Source organism: Pituophis catenifer, unplaced genomic scaffold, assembly GCF_029215685.1.
Source record: "Pituophis catenifer annectens isolate HBS135680 unplaced genomic scaffold, rPitCat1.0.hap2 SCAF_1, whole genome shotgun sequence".
Lineage (NCBI taxonomy): Eukaryota > Metazoa > Chordata > Lepidosauria > Squamata > Colubridae > Pituophis > Pituophis catenifer.
In genome coordinates, this window is record NW_027256881.1 from 266,997,083 (window position 1) to 267,019,240 (window position 22,158).

Sequence of the window (22,158 nt, forward strand, 5' to 3'; positions counted from 1 at the left end):
TCATAAATATATGCTGCTTGCCAAGCACCTGAATTGCAATCATGTGATTGTGGGGATGCAGTGACGGCTGTAAGTTCCAGGACCAGTTATAAGTCACAAATTTCATTATAACTTGGAATGGTTGCTAAACGAAAGCTTGTAAATCAAGGACTAATTGTACACTGAGCTGTTACAAAATACAAAATACTGAATTCACAGCCCAAAAGGGGTGAGAAAATTCCTAATGCACATATTGTTTTTTTGGGGGGGAAATAGAGTTTGAAGACGTAGCTTTCCAATTATCATAGTTACCTTTTGCTTATTACTGGAATGAAAAATCTGATGCATATTTTAGGCAGCAGAAAACAAGACTTAATTAATTGGCAAAACCATTTATTATATTTTTAGAAGTGTGGGAAAAAACCCCCTAAAATACACCCTCTCTCCCTAAGAAAATAGTGAGAAATCACAAGGGAACTCTTATACTAAATTACTCAAACGCATTTGCGATAGATACTCATACTCAAAAGCATTTGCGATGGACAATAGAAGGACCAGCTTCTTCATATTCATCTTTGCTGATCCACATTTGCTGGAAAGTTGACAGAGAAGCTAATATAGAACCTCCAATCCAAACAGAGTATTTACGTTCTGGAGGTGCAATTATCTAGAAAAAGTAAGGAAAAAAATTAGAAATTTTTAGTGCAAAAATCTATCAATGACATCACTCATAATGGTTAGAGACCTTTATTTAATTTCATTTATAATGATTATAGAAAATGGATACAATGCAGCATGCAGTTATAATATCTACAATAATTATAAGGTTCTATGGAAACAAGACAATTGTTTAAAACAAACAATTATTCATCTACTTCAGTGTTTCCCAAGCTTTTGACATATGTGTACCCCTTCTATAATTTTCGTAACGCTGAGTACCCCTCATAAAAAACATATGGTACCCCTGGGGGTACGCGTACCACACTTTGGGAAACACTTAGATAACACTGCAATTCTCCGGCGTTTAAACAGCTCCGCGGCTCAACGTCAACTGTTAATATTCCCACAGTTTAAAAATGGCCGAACCCAAGCTGCGCGAAGGATGCGCAGAAGTTCCCGCCATAATGAGTTGCGATACGATGTACGATGGCCCCAGTTCCCGTGTAAAAACTGCGATACGCGCCTATTTCTTTCCTTGTTCTGTGGGCACAGCTAAGCACGGTGCAGTGGATATTCCCACGTGATCCCCACCAAACTCCGGTGCAACGTGTACCCCCACCAAACTCTTCCTGTACTCCTGGGGGTACGCGTACCACACTTTGGGAAACACTGATCTACTTCATGACAAACTCTGTGGTGGTCTTTTATCTATTTATTTATTTAGCTCAGTTTAAACTGAATGATTTATAGCCTGCTCTATCCTGAAAGTTCAGGAAGGTCACATAAAAGCAGCTTAAGATCACTTGAAAAGCAGCATCTACATATATATCTGAGTCTAACATACCAATCATACTTGTGTTGTTCAATAAGACTTTGATCCTTTCTCCTGAGTGGTATGGCTGGTTCACAGTACAGGTAGTCCTCAACTTATAACCATTCATTTAGTGACCATTCAAAGTTACAACATCACTGAAAAAAAGTGACTTATGACAGTAGTGAAATCCAAACTTTTTTACTACCGGTTATGTGGGCGTGGCTTGGTGGGTGTGGCAGGGGAAGGATACCGCAAAATCTCCATTCCCACCCCACTCCAGGGGAAGGATATGGCAAAATCTCCATTCCCACCCCACTCTGGGGCCAGCCAGAGGTAGTATTTGCCGGTTCTCCGAACTACTCAAAATTTCTGCTACCGGTTCTCCAGAACCTGTCAGAACCTGCTGGATTTCACCCCTGACTTATGAGCATTTTTCAACCCTTGCAGCATCCCCGTGGTCCCATGATCAAAATTGGCAATTGGGTCATATTTATGATGGTTGCAGTGTCCTGGAGTCATGTGATCAGTTTTTGTGACCTTCTGACAAGCAAAGTCAGTGGGGAAGCAGATTCACTAAACAACCATGTCACTGACTTTACCACCTGCAGTGAGATTCGCTTAATAACTGTGGCAAGAAAGGTCATAAAATGGGGCAAAATTCACCTAACAACTGTCTTGCTTAGCAACAAATATTTGGGGCTCAACTGTGATTGTAGATTGAGGACTACGTGTAACCTCTTGAGGTTATTGTATCATCCAGACATCTCTATAAATAAGCCAGAAAACAATGTTCTCTAATTAAATGGCACCAGCACCCAGAATATGATACAGAAAGCCACAAACAACAGATGGCCATATCCTGCCACTTCACTCGAGGAAGGATCCAACAAGTTTATCTTGTAATCCAAATATATTCTTATATGGCAGGAAGGTGGAAAGGAAAAAAAAAGGTTATGGAAATTTTATTTTAAGAATCAAAAAGTCTTTTTTTTTTTTTTTTTTGAAATATCACTTCTTGCTAGAGCAAAAAGTGGCCTTCTTGGAAAAACAGTTTAAAACTAGGTAGAACATTTGCTAAATTTGTGTATTCCAGTGTCAAGAAAGATAAGAGTGCATCATTAAGATGAATAGCACGTGAGGTAAATAAACTTTTTATTGTATCAAAAATACAATTATTGAAAACAAAATGTCCTCAACCAGAGAATCTATGCCATTGATTCTGATTTCTGTATTTGATTGATTTCTGTATTTCTGTATCTGCATAAAACGTTTGTTTGTTTCTTTGAACAGAAGTCAAGACAGCATTCTTAAAAAAAATTCCTAGATAATATTTCAGGAATACATTATTAAATATCTATTAGATGAATATTAAACATTATATTTACTTTAATTTTCATAGTACTTGGAGCCAGTGCTGTGATTTCTTTCTGCATACGATCACCAATACCAGGGTACATGGTAGTTCCTCCAGAAAGCACATTATTAGCATAAAGATCTTTACGGATATCAATATCACATTTCATTATGCTGTTATAAGTAGTTTCATGGATCCCAGCAGATTCCATTCCTGTAAAGAAATAAAATTAACTGATCAAAGATTTCAAAATAGATTGCTTTTCCAAGTCATTGCTAAGAATGTAATAGATGATTATATATTGTTTGATAATCTATGATAGTTGTTCAGCCAAATGCATGATTTCTTTTATCCAGTTTATAAAGATATCCAGATCTTATTTTGATGACTTTATAAGAAAGGCATTCAAAGGTATTTGCTGATATGTTTAAATAGTCACAGAATTTATATCCCAGCAGTCTACATGTAGACGTGTAAATAAATTTCTCCATGTCTTCTGTCAATTTGAGAATCTACCAATCTTCATGTCAATATAAAAATCATATCCAAAGGCATTTTTATTTTTATTTTTTGAAAACTCTTACACTGTTCCTGACTATAAAACAAATCAGCTATGCAACAATCACAAGGCAGACACATCTACCCATTCACTAAGACATTCAACAAGAGCTTTAGCACCCATAAAGCATAAGGAGTTTTATACCACATAACTTCATCTTTGTTCAGCAGAGTCAAGCCACACAAAGAAGGGGAACATGTCCAGGCCTACCTATGAAGGATGGCTGGAAGAGAGTTTCAGGGCATCGAAACCTTTCATTGCCAATTGTGATAACTTGGCCATCAGGAAGTTCATAGCTCTTCTCCAAAGAAGATGAAGAAGCAGCAGTAGCCATTTCATTCTCAAAATCCAGAGCCACATAGCATAACTTTTCCTTAATATCTCGCACAATCTCACGCTCCGCTGAAAATAGCCAAACAAACGTTAAACGAGGAAGACAATTGAAACAAGATTGAATAGGGGGATGAAAGGATTATTGTAATGTTAAGAAGGGATGAGGCCTCTCTAACTGCAATAAAGAAAGGAATAAAGTTGGTCATGAACAACTTTGGTTAATCTAAAACATAAACAATGCTTAGGTTTCTCAGTAATATTGTATTAATACAGATTAATGAAAACCTTTTGATGAGAAAAGACAAGTAGCACTTTATGTTGTTTTTACAAAGCAGCTTTAAAAAAAGTGCTGGTTACCTGTAGTAACAAAAGAATATCCTCTCTCTGTAAGAATTTTCATGAGATAATCAGTGAGATCTCTTCCAGCCAGATCTAGTCTCATGATAGCATGTGGCAGGGCATAACCTTCATAGATAGGTACATTATGTGTCACGCCATCGCCAGAGTCCAGAACAATTCCTAGGAAAGCAGAAACAGAGTGTCAATATTTTTCATTGCAGCATTCACTCTTTGCTTTTCAACATTTTTATCTCTGAAAGGAAAAATTATAGGCTTTTCCCCACTTGTATCTAACCATGGCACAAACATATCCTCAGAAAATTTCGTTTTCTGCCATATTCCCATAACGTTGCTTTCATTTCATCCCCAGCCCATAAGTAACACAGTTTGAAATCATCTTTAGCCAACTGGGATTAAAGTAATTGTAGCCCCTTAACCTGGCACTCTCCAAGAGAAACTGAAGATATAAACATAAGATCTTTTACGCTTCGTCACTCATTTCCTTGGAGATAAGTGAAGTGATTGGAAGTGACTAAGAAGAAAAACAAAGAGGCAAGATGTATATCAGCTTATGCAGAAGCACAAAGCTGCAAGATTTGGATGGCTCCATCCCTAGTAGCATTTCATAAGATCTGATTCTTCCCTTGGGCGATCGGCCAAGATGCTGGGTGGGCTCATGTTCAGGAATATGATTGTGTGGCTTATGAATCATTCTTAGTGAAATGAGTTGTTTTGCTTGTTCTTAAATATTTACGATTCCTTTTATTGGACTGTTACCACCCAGAGTTATACAATGTACTGTATGGTGGCCATGTAAGTCAAATAAATAAACAATAGGATCAATATCATATTGATATGCTTCTCTGCTGATTCGGGAATGGGTGAATGGCTCTTCAATGCAGGGAAAAAGACCATCAAGTAACTCTCCCCATTATTTGTATTCTAAGTGGCTCTTTCTTTCTGCAGGAGAGAAAACTGCTGACCAATAACAGTAGCAACTGCCTCTCCCTGAAACATGAGTCAGAGATTGCTTGGCATTGAGTTTAAATTTCAATAGTTTTTCATTTTCAAAAAAGGATCCCAAACAATTCATGAAGATTCCAAATGCTGATGTATCAAGATTTAGACTGATCTTCAAACCCTGTACCTTTTTACAAAATAAAGCACAGCAACTTTTCCTAAGACAACAAACCTTAATGTACATAGAAGCCAAGGGGATGGGGTCAGAGAACAAATGAAGTCTGCTGTTGCAGTTACAAAGGATATGCCCTTCAAATATAGGCTATGCATCAAATGCTCAGGAACCGTAGGCCAAAAACAAAAGTATTGATTTAATTATTTAGGTCAAGCAGTCTCTTTGCTGCTGTTGGCAAAACTCACCATTTCGTTGCAACCCCTTGGACTGGCAACAGCTATCACAGAGTCAGTTGGTAGAGATGCTAGTTTGTCAGAAAATAAAACATCCTAAACAGTGTTTGCTAGTATCCCTGTTTCTATAGCTACAAAATGGCATACTCAAGCCCTGGACATAAAGACACTTTATTGAATATGTGCAAATTAATTGTGTTACAAATATTCAATATACCAGAGTATGAAAATACAACATATACTAATACAACTATATATAAGGATACATATTTCTGTCTATCGTTGTTAAATGATTTAAAGTAATCTTAGGAACCAATGATAACGTGCAATCCTTTCCTGCGGCCAAATTAGTTGAGATACTCTGCTATGTTCAAATGCTATACTTATACTTGGCATTTGTTTCAGCCATGCTTCAAATTACTTTTCATATTTGAAAATCTAAACTTATTTAATTGTATAACATTACAGGCAAGAATAGAGACATTATACCATATCTGAACATTTGTCTAGCATAATATCACTGAGGGTGGAATGAAACGTAATACAAAAGCTTCCCTATATGAAATCAGTAAGGAGTATTTTCTCATAAAGTTTGGTAGGATAAAACTTAATCATTGTATTATTTATCAGTGCTCGATGCAAGAAAAAATGGAAGGTGATAGATAAATTCATAGAAATACATTTTTTAAAAAAAAAGGGAATAGAAACTACAATCCAAATTTACCAGTAGTTCGTCCAGATGCATACAAGGAGAGAACAGCTTGAATGGCCACATACATGGCTGGTACGTTGAATGTTTCAAACATTATCTGTAGATGAAAAGATTATTAGCAACTCCAAATATGGGGAGAGAACAGACATAGTCCTACGCTAAGACATGGGACAGAAATTATCTCAAGAGCATACAACTTGGAACACTGGAATTATGTTAAAGGATGTAAATTCCAGATAAAAGTTAGGAATAAAAAAAAAATCTAACACTATGAGCAATTTCACAGTAAATTAATTTCAAAGGAAGATGGTGAGAAACCTTGCACTAGCTGTATTCTAGTGAAGCTGGACAGCTATCCACAAGGATGCTTCCATTTGGATTCCTGACAGAACAGGAGATTGAATCGAGGCCCACATAATGCCTCTTCTAGCATTATGGTTCCAAGAAAGAGGAATAGTTTGCTTCCCAAAGTATACTGAGGCAACAGGGTTTGCCTGCATTTTCATGGATAAAATATCTGATATACTGTATCTGCTGTGTTATTTTATAATAGATTATTTTGATTTTTTTTTAATGTTTTCATGTTGCAAGCCACCTAGAGTCATTGGATACAAGATGGGCAGCAAATCAATTCCACAATAATAAAATACGATCAGAAGAGATTAATTTCCTATGTTATATATGCAGGGACAAGAATTGTATGTAAAGTTTAGCCATAATGTGACTGGGGAGGGGGAAGGGGGCTTTGTAAGGTGTTCAAACTACCATATAAATTCTCAGTTAGCATCTCTTTTATGGATCACTTTTATGGACCCCCACAGCTTCAACCTTAAACTGTCTATAGTGGATGTCTTTTATGGATCTTTTTATCTTTTATGGAAACCGTGGATGTCTTTAATGGATCTCTTTTATGGACCCTCACAGCTTCAACCTTAAACTGTCTACCAGTGGACCTCACCCCATTCCTAAGAGGTCCATAAAGGGGGCTTGCATAAGCGCACCAGTGTGCCTACCGTCCCTGTCCTACTGTCCCCATTTATTTGTATTCATTTCCTGTGTTCATGTCTACTTACCTTCCCTACCGGTTTGGACCGGTTTTAACCGGTCATGGTTACTTATCGGTTAAAACCAGGAAGTAATCACGACCGAGCGGGTGGACGCTCCCATTGCTACCGATTCTCCAAACCACCTGCCGCCATTGCTACCGGTTCAATTGAACTGGTCCGAACCAGTAGCATTTCACCCCTGGTTCATGTCCATCTTTATACTTATACCTGTTAGCTTGTACATGTTTGACAAACTAAATAAACAAATAAATAAAAATAAATAAAAAACATTGGCTTGTTTCAACCAGTCTAACAAATTATTACTTATTTTCTATTTGTTTTATTTGTTCCTTGTTTCCATCTATTCTTCTTTTTCAGAGGTTATCTTATTTCTTGCTCTGTGATTAAAACAATCTTTGTTTTGTGTCAAGGATAGGCAGAGCCCATCCTATATAATAATGCTCATCTATCAAACAGTGAAGAAAAAGAAGTTCGACTCAGAGAAGTAGGATATTAAAAACTTGCCTCAGGCTAGGATTTAAATTAAGGAGGTAATGGCACAAATATGACAAAATAAGAACTAAGACTAATCAAGAAAATAGATTAATAGATCTTTATATCAGGAATAAATATTGCTACTAATGGCATATTATGAAATTATATTTCTGTGGTTATTACACAACTGTGACATTTCTGTGCTTATTACCGGTACATGGCAGTTTTCTTGCTCAGAAGAAAGGTAGTTCTTAATTTGAAAAGAAACATTATTGAAATAATTACCTGAGTCATTTTCTCTCGATTAGCCTTGGGATTTAAAGGAGCTTCTGTGAGCAGCACAGGATGCTCTTCAGGGGCAACACGAAGTTCATTGTAGAAAGAATGATGCCAAATCTAAAAAATAGCAAACAATTTTTATTTGCACTGAGGGGGTCTATGCTCCCATCTTAGCTGACTCAATTTTACAACATTTCATACCATTGCATTGTACCATTGGGGAGCTGCATGTTTCATTTAGTCCTATACATGAAATATTCAGGCATTCGATATCCAGAGCCTTCAAATCACAACAGGAGCATGACAGATACTCCCACCGCTCTGTAACAGCTACAAAAAAGAATCCTTGTGCAGCACTCTTGCTGCAAGTAGTATTAAGGCACAACTCCCTACGAGGACGATATCATTTAAGTGGCACCAGGCAAGTAAGACATAACCAGAACATCCATGAGATTTTCCTTAATATTCCCATATTATGGACATGTTTTCATATAAACTCTGGCAGCAAATGCTTCAGACAGCCATGCTTGAAAGTTCTGTTACAGAGACCTGAATCTGGATTTTTGAAATTTTTACGGCTTCAAAAATTTTCATTACAGTGACTTTCAGGATTGTCCATAATGGAAAAAGTTGCCCAAGGGATTTAAGTGTAATATATTACATACGAAATCAAAGGCTTGTCATTCTATTCATATATAATGACTAGGTTCCCCCTATTTTGTGTCTAATTTTTCACATTTAAAGGGAAACCATTCAGTTTTCCACCAGCAATGGCATTTCAAATTTTAAAATTAGATGTAAGGAAGAGCTAAAACTGATTTCCCTTCTAGGTGCTATGAAGGAACAATGGAGATTAGAAACAATGCCACGTTCTTGTCCTTTCTCTTTTGTGCACCACATATGTTGAATGCCACTCTGAGCAGATGAACCCAGATCTAGACTCCATGGTTTTGCATTCCATGTCTCAACACTCATTTAGCACCATGTGACATCTATTACAAGAAATCTGGCCAGAGCACACAAATGTATGTGCAATGTTTCAAAATTGTTCTAACAACAGTTGTTCTGTCCTCGCCGCTTCATTCAATTCTGTGCATGCTATCATCCAAGTTCAAGCTGCCAACTAGATCATTTGGAGGAGAGTTCCTGCTGTGGAATCTGGGATGGGTGCTGTCGAGGGTTTCAGAAATCAGTCAACACAGCCAAATAGTGAGGCTCCTGTAATTTTATCCCTCTCGCTGTTTCATTTATTTGAGAAATTTATATGCCACCCATCTGGAGTTAGCTAAACCATGGACATGATGGGAAAAAGGCAACAGGGGTAGAATGTGGAAGGCAATGCACAAACATATACATACACACATGTGCACATGCGCAGGCTGACCCACCTACACGCCCCAAAAGAGCAAGGTAAACTACCTTGAATCTATGGAAGTAGGCAATCTTCTCAACTTTGCCATGAATTTTATTATCCAGAAGTTGTAGATACTCCATCACTGAAAGTTTTTAAGAAGAGATTGGACAAACATTTGTCTGAAATGGTATAAGGTCTCCTGCTTGAGCAGAGGGATGTCCTCAAAGATCCCTTCCAACTCTGTTATTTCTGTTATTATTCTGTCCTTCTCCTTCATTCTATGGATATGGGCTATGCTATGGGAGCCATAGTGGTGCAGTGGTTAGAATGCTATATTACAGGCTAACTCTGCCCACAGCCAGGGGTTCAGTTCTGACCGGCTCAAGGTTGACTCAGCCTCCCATCCTTCTGAAGTTGGTAATATGCAGACTTTATAAACCACTTAGAGAGGGCTGTATGAAGCTGTATACGCTAAGTGCTATTGCTGTTGACTTCCTGAGATCAAATTCTGTGAGAAAATAGTATTACAGGAAAAAATAGTAGGGAGATAGAAATAGCAGGCAGAGGGGAAAGTATGGCAAAGAAAAAAGTAAATGGTTCAGTTTGGAGATGATAATTGGAAAAGAAGCAGGGACCCAGTTGTACCCAAATATAACCAGAGAACACCTTATTCATTGGCCCCCTCTGGGACTCATTTCTGTATGTGTCCTTTCACAGTGCTCTCCTAGCTAGGTCCACTTTACAGTAGGACCCACTGACTACATTCTTATTTCCTCCTGATAAAAACATGTTAAGATTGCACCTTCCCATTCTTGTCTGAATTATACCATCTTGATCTTGGCCTGTTTCCTGCCATCTAACTGTAATTTCTGTTCTCTCTAAATGCTTAAGTCAGAAGTCAAATGTTGTTTTAGATTGCAAGTAGAAATCAGCAGCAAAAGGATTTGCAAGTTGGATGCTCAAGTAAACAATTTAATTCCTTAGTCAAATTAGCTACAGTACCAGAGCAGTGGTGGGTTTCAATTTTTTTTATTACCGGTTCTGTGGGTGTGGCTTGGTGAGCATGGCAGGGGAAGGATACTGTAAAATCTCCATTGTCACCCCAATCCAGGGGAAGGTTACTGCAAAATCCCCACTTCCTCCCGATAAGCTGGGACTTCAGAGGCAGAGAATAGATGGGGGTGGGGCCAGTCAGAATTTTTACTACCGGTTCTCCGAACTACTCAAAATTTCCGCTACCAGTTCTCCAGAACTGTTCAGAACCTGCTGAAACCCACCTCTGTACCAGAGTCTTGGTTTGCCAAACAAATGACCAAACAAATGACCAAGTCGTTTTATTTTTTTCAGCATAAAGGTGATTTCTCTGTATTTCTTGCAAAAGGAAAAATCTCTTTAGGAAGAAGAGTTTCTCCTTGCCTATTTTTTTGTAGGTGATTATTACCTGCCCCTTTTTCTGACTAAACTATAAGCTTAGTTTCTAAATTTCTGGACTGAGTTGCAGCTGAGGTAGTTTAAGAAAAGTCTCTGAAGAAGATTTATCTGTTTGTTTATTTATTTATTTATGATGAGCCACGGTAGCACAGTGATTAGAGTGCACTACTACAAGCTACTTCTGCTGATCACTGGCTGCCAGCATTTTGGCAGATCAAATCTCACCAGGCTCAAGGTTGACTCAGCCTTTCATCCTTCTGAGTTGAGTAAAATGAGGACCCAGATTTTGGGGGGTAATAGGCTGACTCTGTAAACTGCTTAGAGAGAGCTGTAAAGCAATGTGAAGCGATATATAAGTCTAAGTGCTATTTAATTTAATTTAATTAATTTAATTAATTCAATTTATATGCCACCCCTCTCCAAAGACTCAGGGCGGCTCACAATACATTTTAAAAAATCATCATAAAAAACATTTAAACATTAAAAACATTAAAAACTCATTCATACCATTCATGGCCAGATCTCGCCAGATCACAAGAGCAAGATCAACGGCCCCAGGCCTGCCAGAAAAGCCAGGTCTTCACCGCTTTTCGGAAGGCCAATAGGTGGGGATGATCCGGACCTCAGGAGGTAACTGGTTCCAGAGAGTTGGGGCAGCCACAGAGAAGGCCCTTCCCCATGGGCCCGCCAGCCAGCATTGTTTAGCTGACGGGACCCGGAGGAGACCAACTCTGTGGAATCTTACTGGTCGCTGGGAGCTATGCCGCAGAAGGAGGAGAATTGGTGTAATGTGGGTATAACTAGGTGCACCCACAACAGCTCGCGCGGCTGCATTCTGGACCAACTGTAGTCTCCGAACACTTTTCAAGGGTAGCCCCATGTAGAGCGTGTTGTGCAATAATCTAACCGTGAGGTGACAAGGGCATGAGTGACTGTGAGGAGAGCCTCCTGATCCAAGTAGGGTCGCAATTGGTGCACCAGGCGAACCTGTGCAAAGGTCCCCCTAGCCACAGCTGTCAGATGTTGCTCTAATTTTAGCTGTGAGTCTAGGACGACACCCAAATTGTGAGCCCGTTCTGAGGGGGACAATTTCTCCCAGAACCAAGGATGGACAATCAACATAGTCTTTAGGAGGCAATACCCACAGTCACTCGGTCTTGTCTGGATTAAGTCTGAGCCTGTTGATTCCCATCCAGACCCTCATAGCCTCCAGGTACCAACACATCACATCCACCGCATCACTGAATTGATGCACGCTATTGCTATTTAATCAATTTCTACAGCCTATGACTATGGAGGCAAAGAATACAGTTAGTCCTTAACTTACAACCATTTGTTTAGTGATCATTTAAAGTTACAATGGCACTGAAAAAAAGTGAATTACTACCACTCCTCACACTTAATGACCATCACAGCATTACTATGTTCACTTGATCAAAATTCAGCAATGGCATATATTTACAACAGCTGAAGCATCCTGGGGTCATGTGATTACTTTTCCAGCTGGCTTCCTACAACAAAGTCGGTAGGAGAAGAATGGATTCATTTAATAACCACAAGATTCACTTAAAAACTTAAGTGATTCACTTAACAGCCATGGCAAAAAAGGTCATAAAGGTGATAAAATCAAATGCAACTCACTTAAGAACCACCTTGCTTAGCCACAGAAATTATGGTCCCAATTGTGGCCGTAAATTGAGGACTACCTGTAATAAAAGTAGGGCATTTAATCCAGACACTTGGATGAGTGGTACATTAATTCTGGGATTATTTGTCTTCATGTTCAACTACCATAGAAAATAAGTCATTAAGTAGTCCAAAGTCTTCAGTTATCTTTTTTCAAGGACAGCTCTTTTGCTTTTTGTCTATGGAGATTCTCAGTCATTCAGATCATGGTTGTCCCAAAGAATAGAATAGAATAGAACAATTCTTTATTGGCCAAGTGTGATTGGACACACAAGGAATTTGTTTTTGGTGCATATGCTCTCAGTGCACATAAAAAGACAAGATACTCATCAAGAATCACAGGGCACAACACCCAGTACAATAAGCAATCAAATCATACTAGGAAACAAAGATGCTTTTTCAAGAGGCAACTGGACTTTCTGGTTTTCCTTTTAAGACATTTCGCTTCTCATCCAAGCAGAGTGAAGAAGCTTCTTGGATGAGAAGTGAAACGTCTTCAAAGAAAAACCAGAAAGTCCAGTTGCCTCTTGAAAAAAGCACCTTTGGGACTCATTCACTTTTGGAACTTTCATATGATTATATTGGAACAGGGTGAGATTGAAGAGATGAATTTGTTGTGGGCTACATATGAAGGTTTAGCTGGGGTGCCAGGTTTTGTTTTAGTTTTTAATACTTGTGTTTTTAATTTTTTTTTTTTTTTTGTGGTACATAGATGTTGTTTTATCTTTTGGTTGTGAGACACCCAATGTTTGGTACAAGTTGGGTGGCCAATTTTTAAAATAAAATAAGAAAGGAAAAGAAAATCTTTCACAGATTATTGAACATGGAGATGAATGAAACAAACCTCAGCCCTTGCCAATGAAGGCAGAGAGGTGACTGTTAGAGGAGCTTGAGGTCAGGAGATGAAGTCTTGCTAGCTACCCTCCCTGCTTCTGAGCTTTTAATGATTTAGCATATTTAGATAAACACAGCTGGGGATTTTGAGAGACAAAGCATCGTGCAAACACAGCAAAGAATGTATCACAGATGCCACCTTTTAAATTTTAGAACTACTTGACAACACAGGAAATAGAAATGAAAAGGGAAAGGGGGAATTACAGAGATGTGGTGGGAATAATTAGGGCTGTGAATGGGATCAAGTGAAATGTTATTTATAGAAAAGCTATGCTACCATCTAGAGGACACAATATGTCATTCCATTCCCCCAGCCTATCCTCAAAAAAAGCAGGACAGCATGTCTATGGATATTCTCCATAGAGAGAATCTATGCATAACTGAAGAAGCTTCTTCAATGAGAAACGAAATGTTTTCAAAGAAAAAAAAAAACCAAGAAAGTTTAGCTGACTTTTGGAAAAGCACTTTGGGATAGTAGCATGGCAGTTCTCAGAATCAGTTAAAGGGGCAAAGAAAGGACAAAGCAGGTTCTGAAGGCTGAGGGGAGGAAATTAAGAAATTATCATTATACCTCATCATTTCTATAGAGCAGGAGTGTGTTAGACGCAAGGCCTGTGGGCCAGATCTGGCCCATGGGGTGCTTAGATCTGGCCTGTAGGGCCATCCTGGAAACAGCAAGTGCCTCTACCAATGAAAACGGAGCTCGGGAGGGCCACACACAGCCCCCCTAACTCCATTTTCCCTGGCAGAGAGTTGCAAGCAGCCGTCACAGCTGAAAACATAGCTCAGGAGCCCATTTTTGCTGGCAGAGCACTTGGGCCGTCACAGGCACCCCCCAAACAAGTGATGTTGAGCTGGCCATGTCTACCCTGGCCATGCCCACCCCGGCCCCCCGAGGTCAAACACAACCCTGATGTGGCCTTCAATGTGAAAATCAAATTCTCTAAGCGACCTCTAAAATTCTGCTAAAGCAATCACATAAAATCAAGCAAGCAAACAAACAAAAATATTTATGCCAGAACAGAACACACATTCAGTCTGGATCTCTACAAAAGTTTCAGCATGGAAGCAATAACTTTAACTCAGTTATTGCTTATGACTATTCCCTATCATAAACATGCACCCCCCCCCTTCACAGAGCAGAAATACAAGCAAACATTCAGCAATGTGCACCCCTGCACACTTAGCATTTCCAGCTTCTTCACACAAATTGGCATGTAATGATCTTGTGGCACAAACAAGTGTGTGGGAATAACATAGCCACAAAAAGTATGACCTCAAGAAAAAGCAAGGATGCCTCCCATTGTTTTGGTACAAAAAGGAGACTTTATATTGTACTGTACATAAAGAAACTCTATGGTTGGTTCCAAAGCAGAGGAATTTGCTATCTCATTGGTGCAGGTACTATTACTTGACATTTTCAAAAGTAGCAAATCATAGGGAGTCACAAAAAGCACTCACCTTTTCCATGTCATCCCAGTTTGTGATAATACCGTGCTCAATGGGATATTTCAGGGTCAGAATTCCTCGTTTACTTTGTGCTTCATCCCCAACATAGCTGTCTTTCTGGCCCATCCCTACCATAACTCCCTGCAAAATGTATCAATAAAAGGAAAACATCACCATTAACACTGTATCACAAACATTACATAGACTAACTAGTGTCTGGTGTAATTCAGCATTAACAACAAGAGGGGTAAAATCTTTTATTCTGCTTTAGTCTATGTCTTTGGCAATCCCACACAATTCCCTTCATAGATTTCCCTGCATAGGTAAGTCAACACTCCTCTTCCTGAAGCAGATATCTATAACATCTAGACAATAATATTATAAAACCACTGATAATCATACATTACATAGGCTATATTATGGTAGAAAATCAGTCAAGTGAATTTATAGGTATTTAATGTCCACTTATTCAGCAACCATTCAGGATCATGACACTATGGAACTAGGGTTGCTTATAAAAGTTCTTATAATTGTGGCTGTCACAGCATTCCCACACTTGGCGTTCATCTGATCATTATTTCCAACTTTCATCTTCCAAAAAAGGCAATGAGGAAGCTGGCAGGAGATTGCAAATGAAGATTATGTGAGTGCAAGATGCTACAGTCATACAGGATTTACCTAATGACGGGATTGCCAGAATTGCTGTCATAAATTAGGATGGTCATGTGACATCATACCAAAAATCTATGTTGCTTAGCAATGGTCCCAATTACTGTAAGTAAGTGAGGACTACCTGTACTATATTGTAAGTAAGTGAGGACTACCTGTACTATATTGTGTGGGACCAATACAAATTCCATAAGGTATGGGTTTCAAACTTTCAAGTTTCAATATTTGATTTACTTCAGTGGGAAAAAATAACCTGCTACATCACACTTTTATTGATACTTTTTTTCAAGCAAGGGGACTACAGCTGATGCAATTATATATATACTTGTCTGGAAGAGGTTCCATGGAGAATTGTGGATTGCACTGCTAAATAAGCATATAAGATTGTTCTGTAACTCCCCTACTAAAACCAACAAGATTTAATGTTTAATTATGCCCAAATTTGATGCCATACATCAAATACTCCACAGCAGCTCTCATCAAGAGGTGATTTACTTTCCAACTATTCTATCTTTGCTCTTGATACACATTCAGAATTGCTAAGTCTGTTTTGCTTTACTTTAGCTTATATTTTAAAATACTGACTTATTTGACGTTGTGATGTTCTTTTGAATTTTTTATAAAACTAGGTTGATTACATGGAAAATATTAAACTACAACATATACAAACAATTCTGTAACTATACCATATTTGTAAACTATGTTATATAACATAACAGAATGTAGCTTTTCTTTTTAAAATGCACATTCTAGGATTTAACATGCAGGTGTAAAACCCTGAAGACCATTCATAGAGACAAACTCATGTTTCGAAAAGTATTTTTAATCTATAAATTTTATTCTGTTTCTTACAGGCTGCCTTAATCAGTTGATTGCAAATTATTTACATTGTCGTTATTTATCTTAATAATAATAATAATTTATCTTAGATGATCGTTCATCTTGTGAAGAGAAATGACGTTCCTATGTTTTATACATTATATTCTAGTCATCAATATGCAACATTGATAACATCAGAGAATTAAACAATATTTTATTCTGAAATATTTTGTACAAAGTTCTATATCTATCACTAGATATAGGCAGCCATTTGCCTCAACTAACAGAGGCTGAGTAGGACAGTAATTGCCAGGCAGGAAAGGTAAAACAAAGCCAAGATGGAAGCTGCAACTGTATGATTTTCATACATGCATCGCTCATCGCAAAACATGTAAAAAAAAAGAACATGTAAAAAAAGAACAAGCCACCTTCTTGATGTTCCTCCATTTGGCAACTTCCTTGCTCTTTCTCTGAATCTCCTGCCATTTTCTTTTATTCACAATGAAGTTTTGCTCACCACCTTTCCAGTTTTAGTTTCCTAAATTGGTCTTCAGAAGTAGTGCTCAGCTGAAGGAAAATTCAATTAAGAATACACTAATTTCCTACATGGGAGATTTTTTTAAAAAGTATTGGAGCAATCCAGTTTTATAAACTGTTGAAAAATGTTTGATGGTTTTTGAGATGTACTCAAATCAAATGCAGTGACTTTAAAAATAGTAAGGACCGACTTATCAGCAATCTTCAGGTTTTTTTTAATTTATATTATTTAAACTGACCTGGTGCCGAGGTCGCCCAACAATAGATGGAAAGACAGCCCGGGGAGCATCATCTCCTGCAAATCCAGCCTTACAAAGCCCAGAACCATTATCACAGACAAGAGCTGTGGTTTCATCATCATCACCCATGACTCCTCACTATCCTTTCAGCAAAAGTCAAGGAAAAAAAATAGGTCTGGAGTTTGGGAAACAATTTGAACTATCAAACATCATTTACACAAACAGTAAGCAAACCATATAATATAGCTTATAATAAATTCAGAAAACATATACACAAATCAATTCATATGACAGCACTGATTTTAATTATATTCAAGCTGAAATAACCTGAAAAGGAACTGGTCGTAAGATCTTTAGACTCATTTGTTTGTTTCTTAAATGTTCCTCTTTCTGGGCTTTAAAGTAGAACTTTAAGCTTTTTTTAAGGTACAAATAAAATACTCCAACTACTCACAAGATGTTTATGTATGGGGTGAAAAGAATAAGCTTTTTTCTTCTTGACAGACCTTGTGCCCCTGAATATCTGTTCATGAGTTGGAAAGAAGCAGTATGGAGATTATAAGGAAAGTCAATGAAAATGGATTCCACTCTTCTACCAACAGAAACTTTTCTTAGAACAAAGATAGCCAGAAATAGATATTAAGAAGGAAGAGATAATTAAAAATGATGAGTGAAAAATAAATGTCTTGAGGTATTTATTGTACAGAGAGCTGGTTCAATGGTTCAAGCAGCACAGATGGGCAAGATTAAACAGAATATACAAAACAAGAATGATTAACAGTGTGAATGGCATCAAGATGAAGCTTTAGGATGCAGAGAAAAACAGGAGAAAAACAACTTCTCATAATTTTTCAAAGGTGCATGGATGTGCAGAAATAGAATAACATTATAATAGGAGTCCTATTTCTGGATTTCATGCACGTTGAATTTTATGTATGGTTTCATGCATACAAATCTTTTTATAACACCCTCTGCATTATCAAAAATCTTGGAAGGCTTCCACTTGTAAACAATACCCATTTGAAGCATAGTTGTGTATAATCTTAGATGCTTATATATGTTTTGCTAATCTTAAAAGTAAAGGTTCCCCCGCACATATGTGCTAGTCGTTTCCGGCTCTAGGGGTGGTGCTCATCTCCATTTCTAAGCCGAAGACCCAGCACTGTCCAAAGATGTCTCCATGGTCATGTGGCTAGCATGATTCAACATCGAAGCCGCATGGAGCGGTGTTACCATTCCCACCAAAGTGATCCCTATTTTTCTACTTGCATTTTTTACATGCTTTCAAACTTCTAGGTTGGCAGAAGCTGGGACAAGTAACGGGAGCTCACTCTGTTATGCTGTGCTAGGGATTTAAACCACTGAACTGCTGACCTTCTGATTGACAAGCTCAGCATCTTAGCCACTGAGCCACCACATCCCTAATGACTAATCTTAGGCTCTACCTATTAGTGCATCCTGAGCACAAGGAAATAGATTTTTTTACATTCTACTAGGTAAACAGCTGGGAATAGGAAAAATGGCAATGCCTACACTGAAATCCAGATGCCATTTCTAGGGGATTCACAATGTTAAAAAGATTCCCATAGAACACTCTTGACTGTTGAGTGAAAAAAAATGAACAAAAAGAAGTCAGCTTCATTCCACATATTCCAGTTTAAGAGCATGCACTAATTCTCCTGAATATCTCTATTCAGCTGTATAGCCAAAGACATATCTTAGATGTGTACATATTTCTGTATACAGGTGTAATCTCTTCAAACATGGTAGACATTTATCAAATTTTCTTGAGAAATGTCAAACTGAGGATCTTAACTTTTTTGCATTCCTCAGTAACAATTGAAATTTGAGCAAGTTAATGTTAATGGAGGGAATTCACTCTTGCTTAGAATTTGAGTAGTTCAGCTAAGTTTTCTGAGATACAGGAATATTTATTAGAACAATAGGGGAGAAGTACTATTTCCTAATTAAATTTACTCCCTACTACCCAGTGGTGAAATCCAATTTTTTTTACTACCAGTTGGGCATGGCTTGGTGGGCGTGGTGTGGCTTGGTGGGCGTGACTTGGTGGGCATGGCAGGGGAAGGATACTGCAAAATCCCCATTCCCACCCCACTCTGGGACCAGCCAGAGGTGGTATTTGCCTGTTCTCTGAACTACTCAAAATTTCCGCTACCAGTTCTCCAGAACCTGTCAGAACTTGCTGGATTTTACTCCTGCTACTACCTTTTAATCAAACAGACAGTGGGGGTGGAATGAGGTAAGGATAGATTTGCCTGGAGAAAATACTAAAATTTCCCTCTCTACTTTTTGGGTTAACTTCTGATTGAAAGTGTATCAGAGCCTTGCTACAGGACCTATCTACTCCTGATACTAATATATTGAGCACAGACAGGAGAATCCTATTCCTGCATCTTGTATAGCTTCCTAATATCTCTATCTACAACCTCCTTCTTCAGTAACTAGATTCTGGAAGGTGGGTCTAGGGAGCAGTGCTGCCTGCCTATTATTTTTCCTCATATGAAGACATCATTATGTAATTAACTCAAGAAAGACTTGTGGCTTAGATTATGTTCAATTTGTACATAAAGCAAGTATGTTATTTGAAGCTAGTCTACAGCAGCAGCATGTTCCTCACCCACCCAAATTATCCCCATAATGTAAACAATCTCAGCTGGAAAGATCTAAAAATAGACCGTCTCTGGAAAGCTTTGGTTAATTCTTTGAAATGGCAGCTGTTCCCATTAAGTGCTCACTTACAAGAACTATTCTGTATTTGGGAATTGTGAACCTTTATCAAAAGAACTGTTCTAGGAAGTGAAGTGAGATAGGACCGGGTTTATTTACCATAAACAACAAGTACAATAGACTTAACTTGAGATTCTGAAGTTCAGCTGTAAGGCTAGGTGCTTTCCCTTCACTTCTGCCAGATAGTGATAATCAACATGGTGTAAGAAAGAAACAATCCCATTTTTTTCTCTGGAAATAGAAACCCATTTCCCAATGTACCTAAATCACTGCTGAAAATGTTTTTTCCCCATTCATCTTGCAATGGAGGCATTAATCAATGGAGTACCTGTCAGAAGCCATTAGAATCCATATACTTTCGATTTTTCTGCATCTCTGTTAGACATATTGAATTGTACAACATGCTCTTGTTGCAGGTATATATTCCCAATAATCTTCCCTTTTTTAAGAAGTCAGCCATCCAAAAAAGTTCAGGTGCTCAAAGAAAGCCAACAGTGATTTAATAAGATTGTTGAAGTGAACATTTCAATCATTTTTAAGGTGTGGTGCAATTAGCTAGAATTGAATAGAAAAGAACATAAAAGTTTGATGCGCTGAAATGTGTTTTTATGAAATGTATTTGGAATTCAGAACATGCTTCTCTACCAAAAACAAATGGATTTCTTCATGAATGATGCAAAACAAAGGCATTTTCAATTTGCAAATAAAATGGGGACATGATTGCAAAAAGAGAAAGTGATGTTAAAGAGACAAGAAGCAAATACTGTAATAGCAGATAATGTGGATATGTGAAAGAATTCTAACATCATACTCTTTATACAAAGGTCAATAAATTTCCTCAGAAAAAGTGGATGAATACTTGCAGAAACAGAATTAGTTCCAAAATTATACTGAAACCAAGATAAACCATTCTATCTATACTGTTAAAATGAATTAAAATGTTAAATAACATAGCTTGAGTGTGTTTGCTAAAATTGTTTTCAGACAATTTAACGAATTTATACAGACTATTGAAATTTAATTAACAATGTAATATATTTAATATATTAAAATACGCTTTGATAGATCAGAAACTTTTAAAAGTTACTTTTGTCAAATGCGAAAAAGTTATCTTATTAAATACTTACCAAAAAGATACAAGGAGGAAACAAAAAATGCAACAGCTGTCTTGGAACAAATGAAACCCTCTCATCTTCTGTTACATTTATATAGCAGTTTGTGGGATGTACTAGATTATACAGGTCTACCATGCCATTTTTGGAAACATTTTTTTTTCAGGGTATGCTTATCACTTTGACAGCTTACAAGGCTGGATAAATTAGGGCACAATTTCTGGTACTCTTGGATACTTTCCCACTATAGGTTGTTAAACTGGCTTCCTCTTTGCTTCCCAATCCTTTTTCTCACTTTATGTTTCCTTAACCAATTTGCTTCATTAAATTATTTAGTTAACTGTCAGAAACTTTGTTCACACTCAACTGGCTTTGGTTCCAAAAGAAAAAAGTAACCAGTGCAATAATATGGCATGAACCATTCAAGTTGTCATCAGGTTTTGGAAGAAAGCAGACATAAAATAACTACCTTATCTTGGGATGGGATGACTCTATGCCTGAAAACTGTGGCTGACTCATAATTGCTGGTCATTTCCTTCTATCTCTTTGTTTGGTTTACATGGCCTATAGCACTTTTTTTTTTTACCCAGCCTCTCAAGAGGCTTAGTTATTCTTGGAATAGGTTTAGATCTATTCTATGAATAACTAATTTTAATCCAATCCATTATAAAGCATACTATACTAAAAGCAGTGTGTTAGGTTGGGAGAATCAAGTTATACCCACAACTCTTTTAAAATGATTACTTAGCCAAGGAACCTATGTTTATATGGTTATATGGTACATTTTCAGTTCCCTATGCCAGTGATGGCTAACCTTTTCCGGACTGAGTGTCCAAAGCATGCTTGTGTCCATGCGATTGCCCCAAAATGCAATGCGCATGCGCCCCCTGCATGCGCCCCACCCCCGGTGCATGCGTGCATGCCCCCTGCATGTGCCCCACCCCCCATGCATGCGCGGCAAAGACCTGAAGACCAGCTGGCCTGCAGGAGGCACCCGCACATGCACAGTAGAGCTGAACTGGGGCAACGGCTCATGTGCCATCAGAGAGGGCACTGTGTGGGATAGGTTCGCCATCACAGCCCTACGCCAATCCTCCATAAAGCTTTTTTTCTGATTTAGAGTCCTCAAATGATTCCAATTCCCAATTCCAGAACTGGCTCAAAAATCTAGAGTATGTGAGGCTGGAAAAAGCAGTTCTCATTCACATGCTCTGCAAAATACCTGTGAATGATTACAGCAAAACTACTTTTACTCACCATGAAGGTGAGATAGCTCAGCATT

General features: G+C 38.0%; 1 protein-coding gene across 3 annotated transcripts; it reads right to left on the reverse strand.

Annotated features, from left to right (window-relative positions):
• Positions 1-355: 355 nt before the first annotated feature.
• LOC139311074 (actin, alpha skeletal muscle B-like) lies at positions 356-20,994 on the reverse strand. 3 transcript variants are annotated; one of them, XM_070935410.1, is made up of 9 exons: positions 20,892-20,994; positions 17,017-17,154; positions 14,765-14,893; positions 7,945-8,055; positions 6,131-6,215; positions 4,057-4,218; positions 3,577-3,768; positions 2,839-3,020; positions 356-646 (listed from the first exon to the last, which is right to left on the reverse strand). In XM_070935410.1, the coding sequence occupies exons 2-9, from the start codon at positions 17,143-17,145 to the stop codon at positions 503-505; spliced, it is 1,134 nt and encodes a 377-aa protein (XP_070791511.1). In that variant the 5' UTR covers positions 17,146-17,154; positions 20,892-20,994; the 3' UTR covers positions 356-502. The 3 variants fall into 3 exon arrangements, with proteins under 3 accessions (XP_070791511.1, XP_070791518.1, XP_070791526.1); XM_070935417.1 differs by having other exon boundaries at positions 17,017-17,159; positions 20,892-20,971; XM_070935425.1 differs by having other exon boundaries at positions 17,017-17,159; positions 20,903-20,958.
• Between the last annotated feature and the right edge of the window lie 1,164 nt (positions 20,995-22,158).

What these genes read in the sequence shown, in the direction of transcription:
- LOC139311074 (XM_070935410.1), bottom strand. Translation starts at nt 17,145, where the DNA reads ATGGGTGATGATGATGAAACCACAGCTCTTGTCTGTGATAATGGTTCT. An exon ending in TGCATCTGGACGAACTACTG is followed by an intron (nt 4,219 to 6,130) that starts GTAAATTTGGAT and finishes CTGCTTTCCTAG; the next exon opens with GAATTGTTCTGGACTCTGGC. An exon ending in ATATTCTTTTGTTACTACAG is followed by an intron (nt 3,769 to 4,056) that starts GTAACCAGCACT and finishes GGCTATTTTCAG; the next exon opens with CGGAGCGTGAGATTGTGCGA.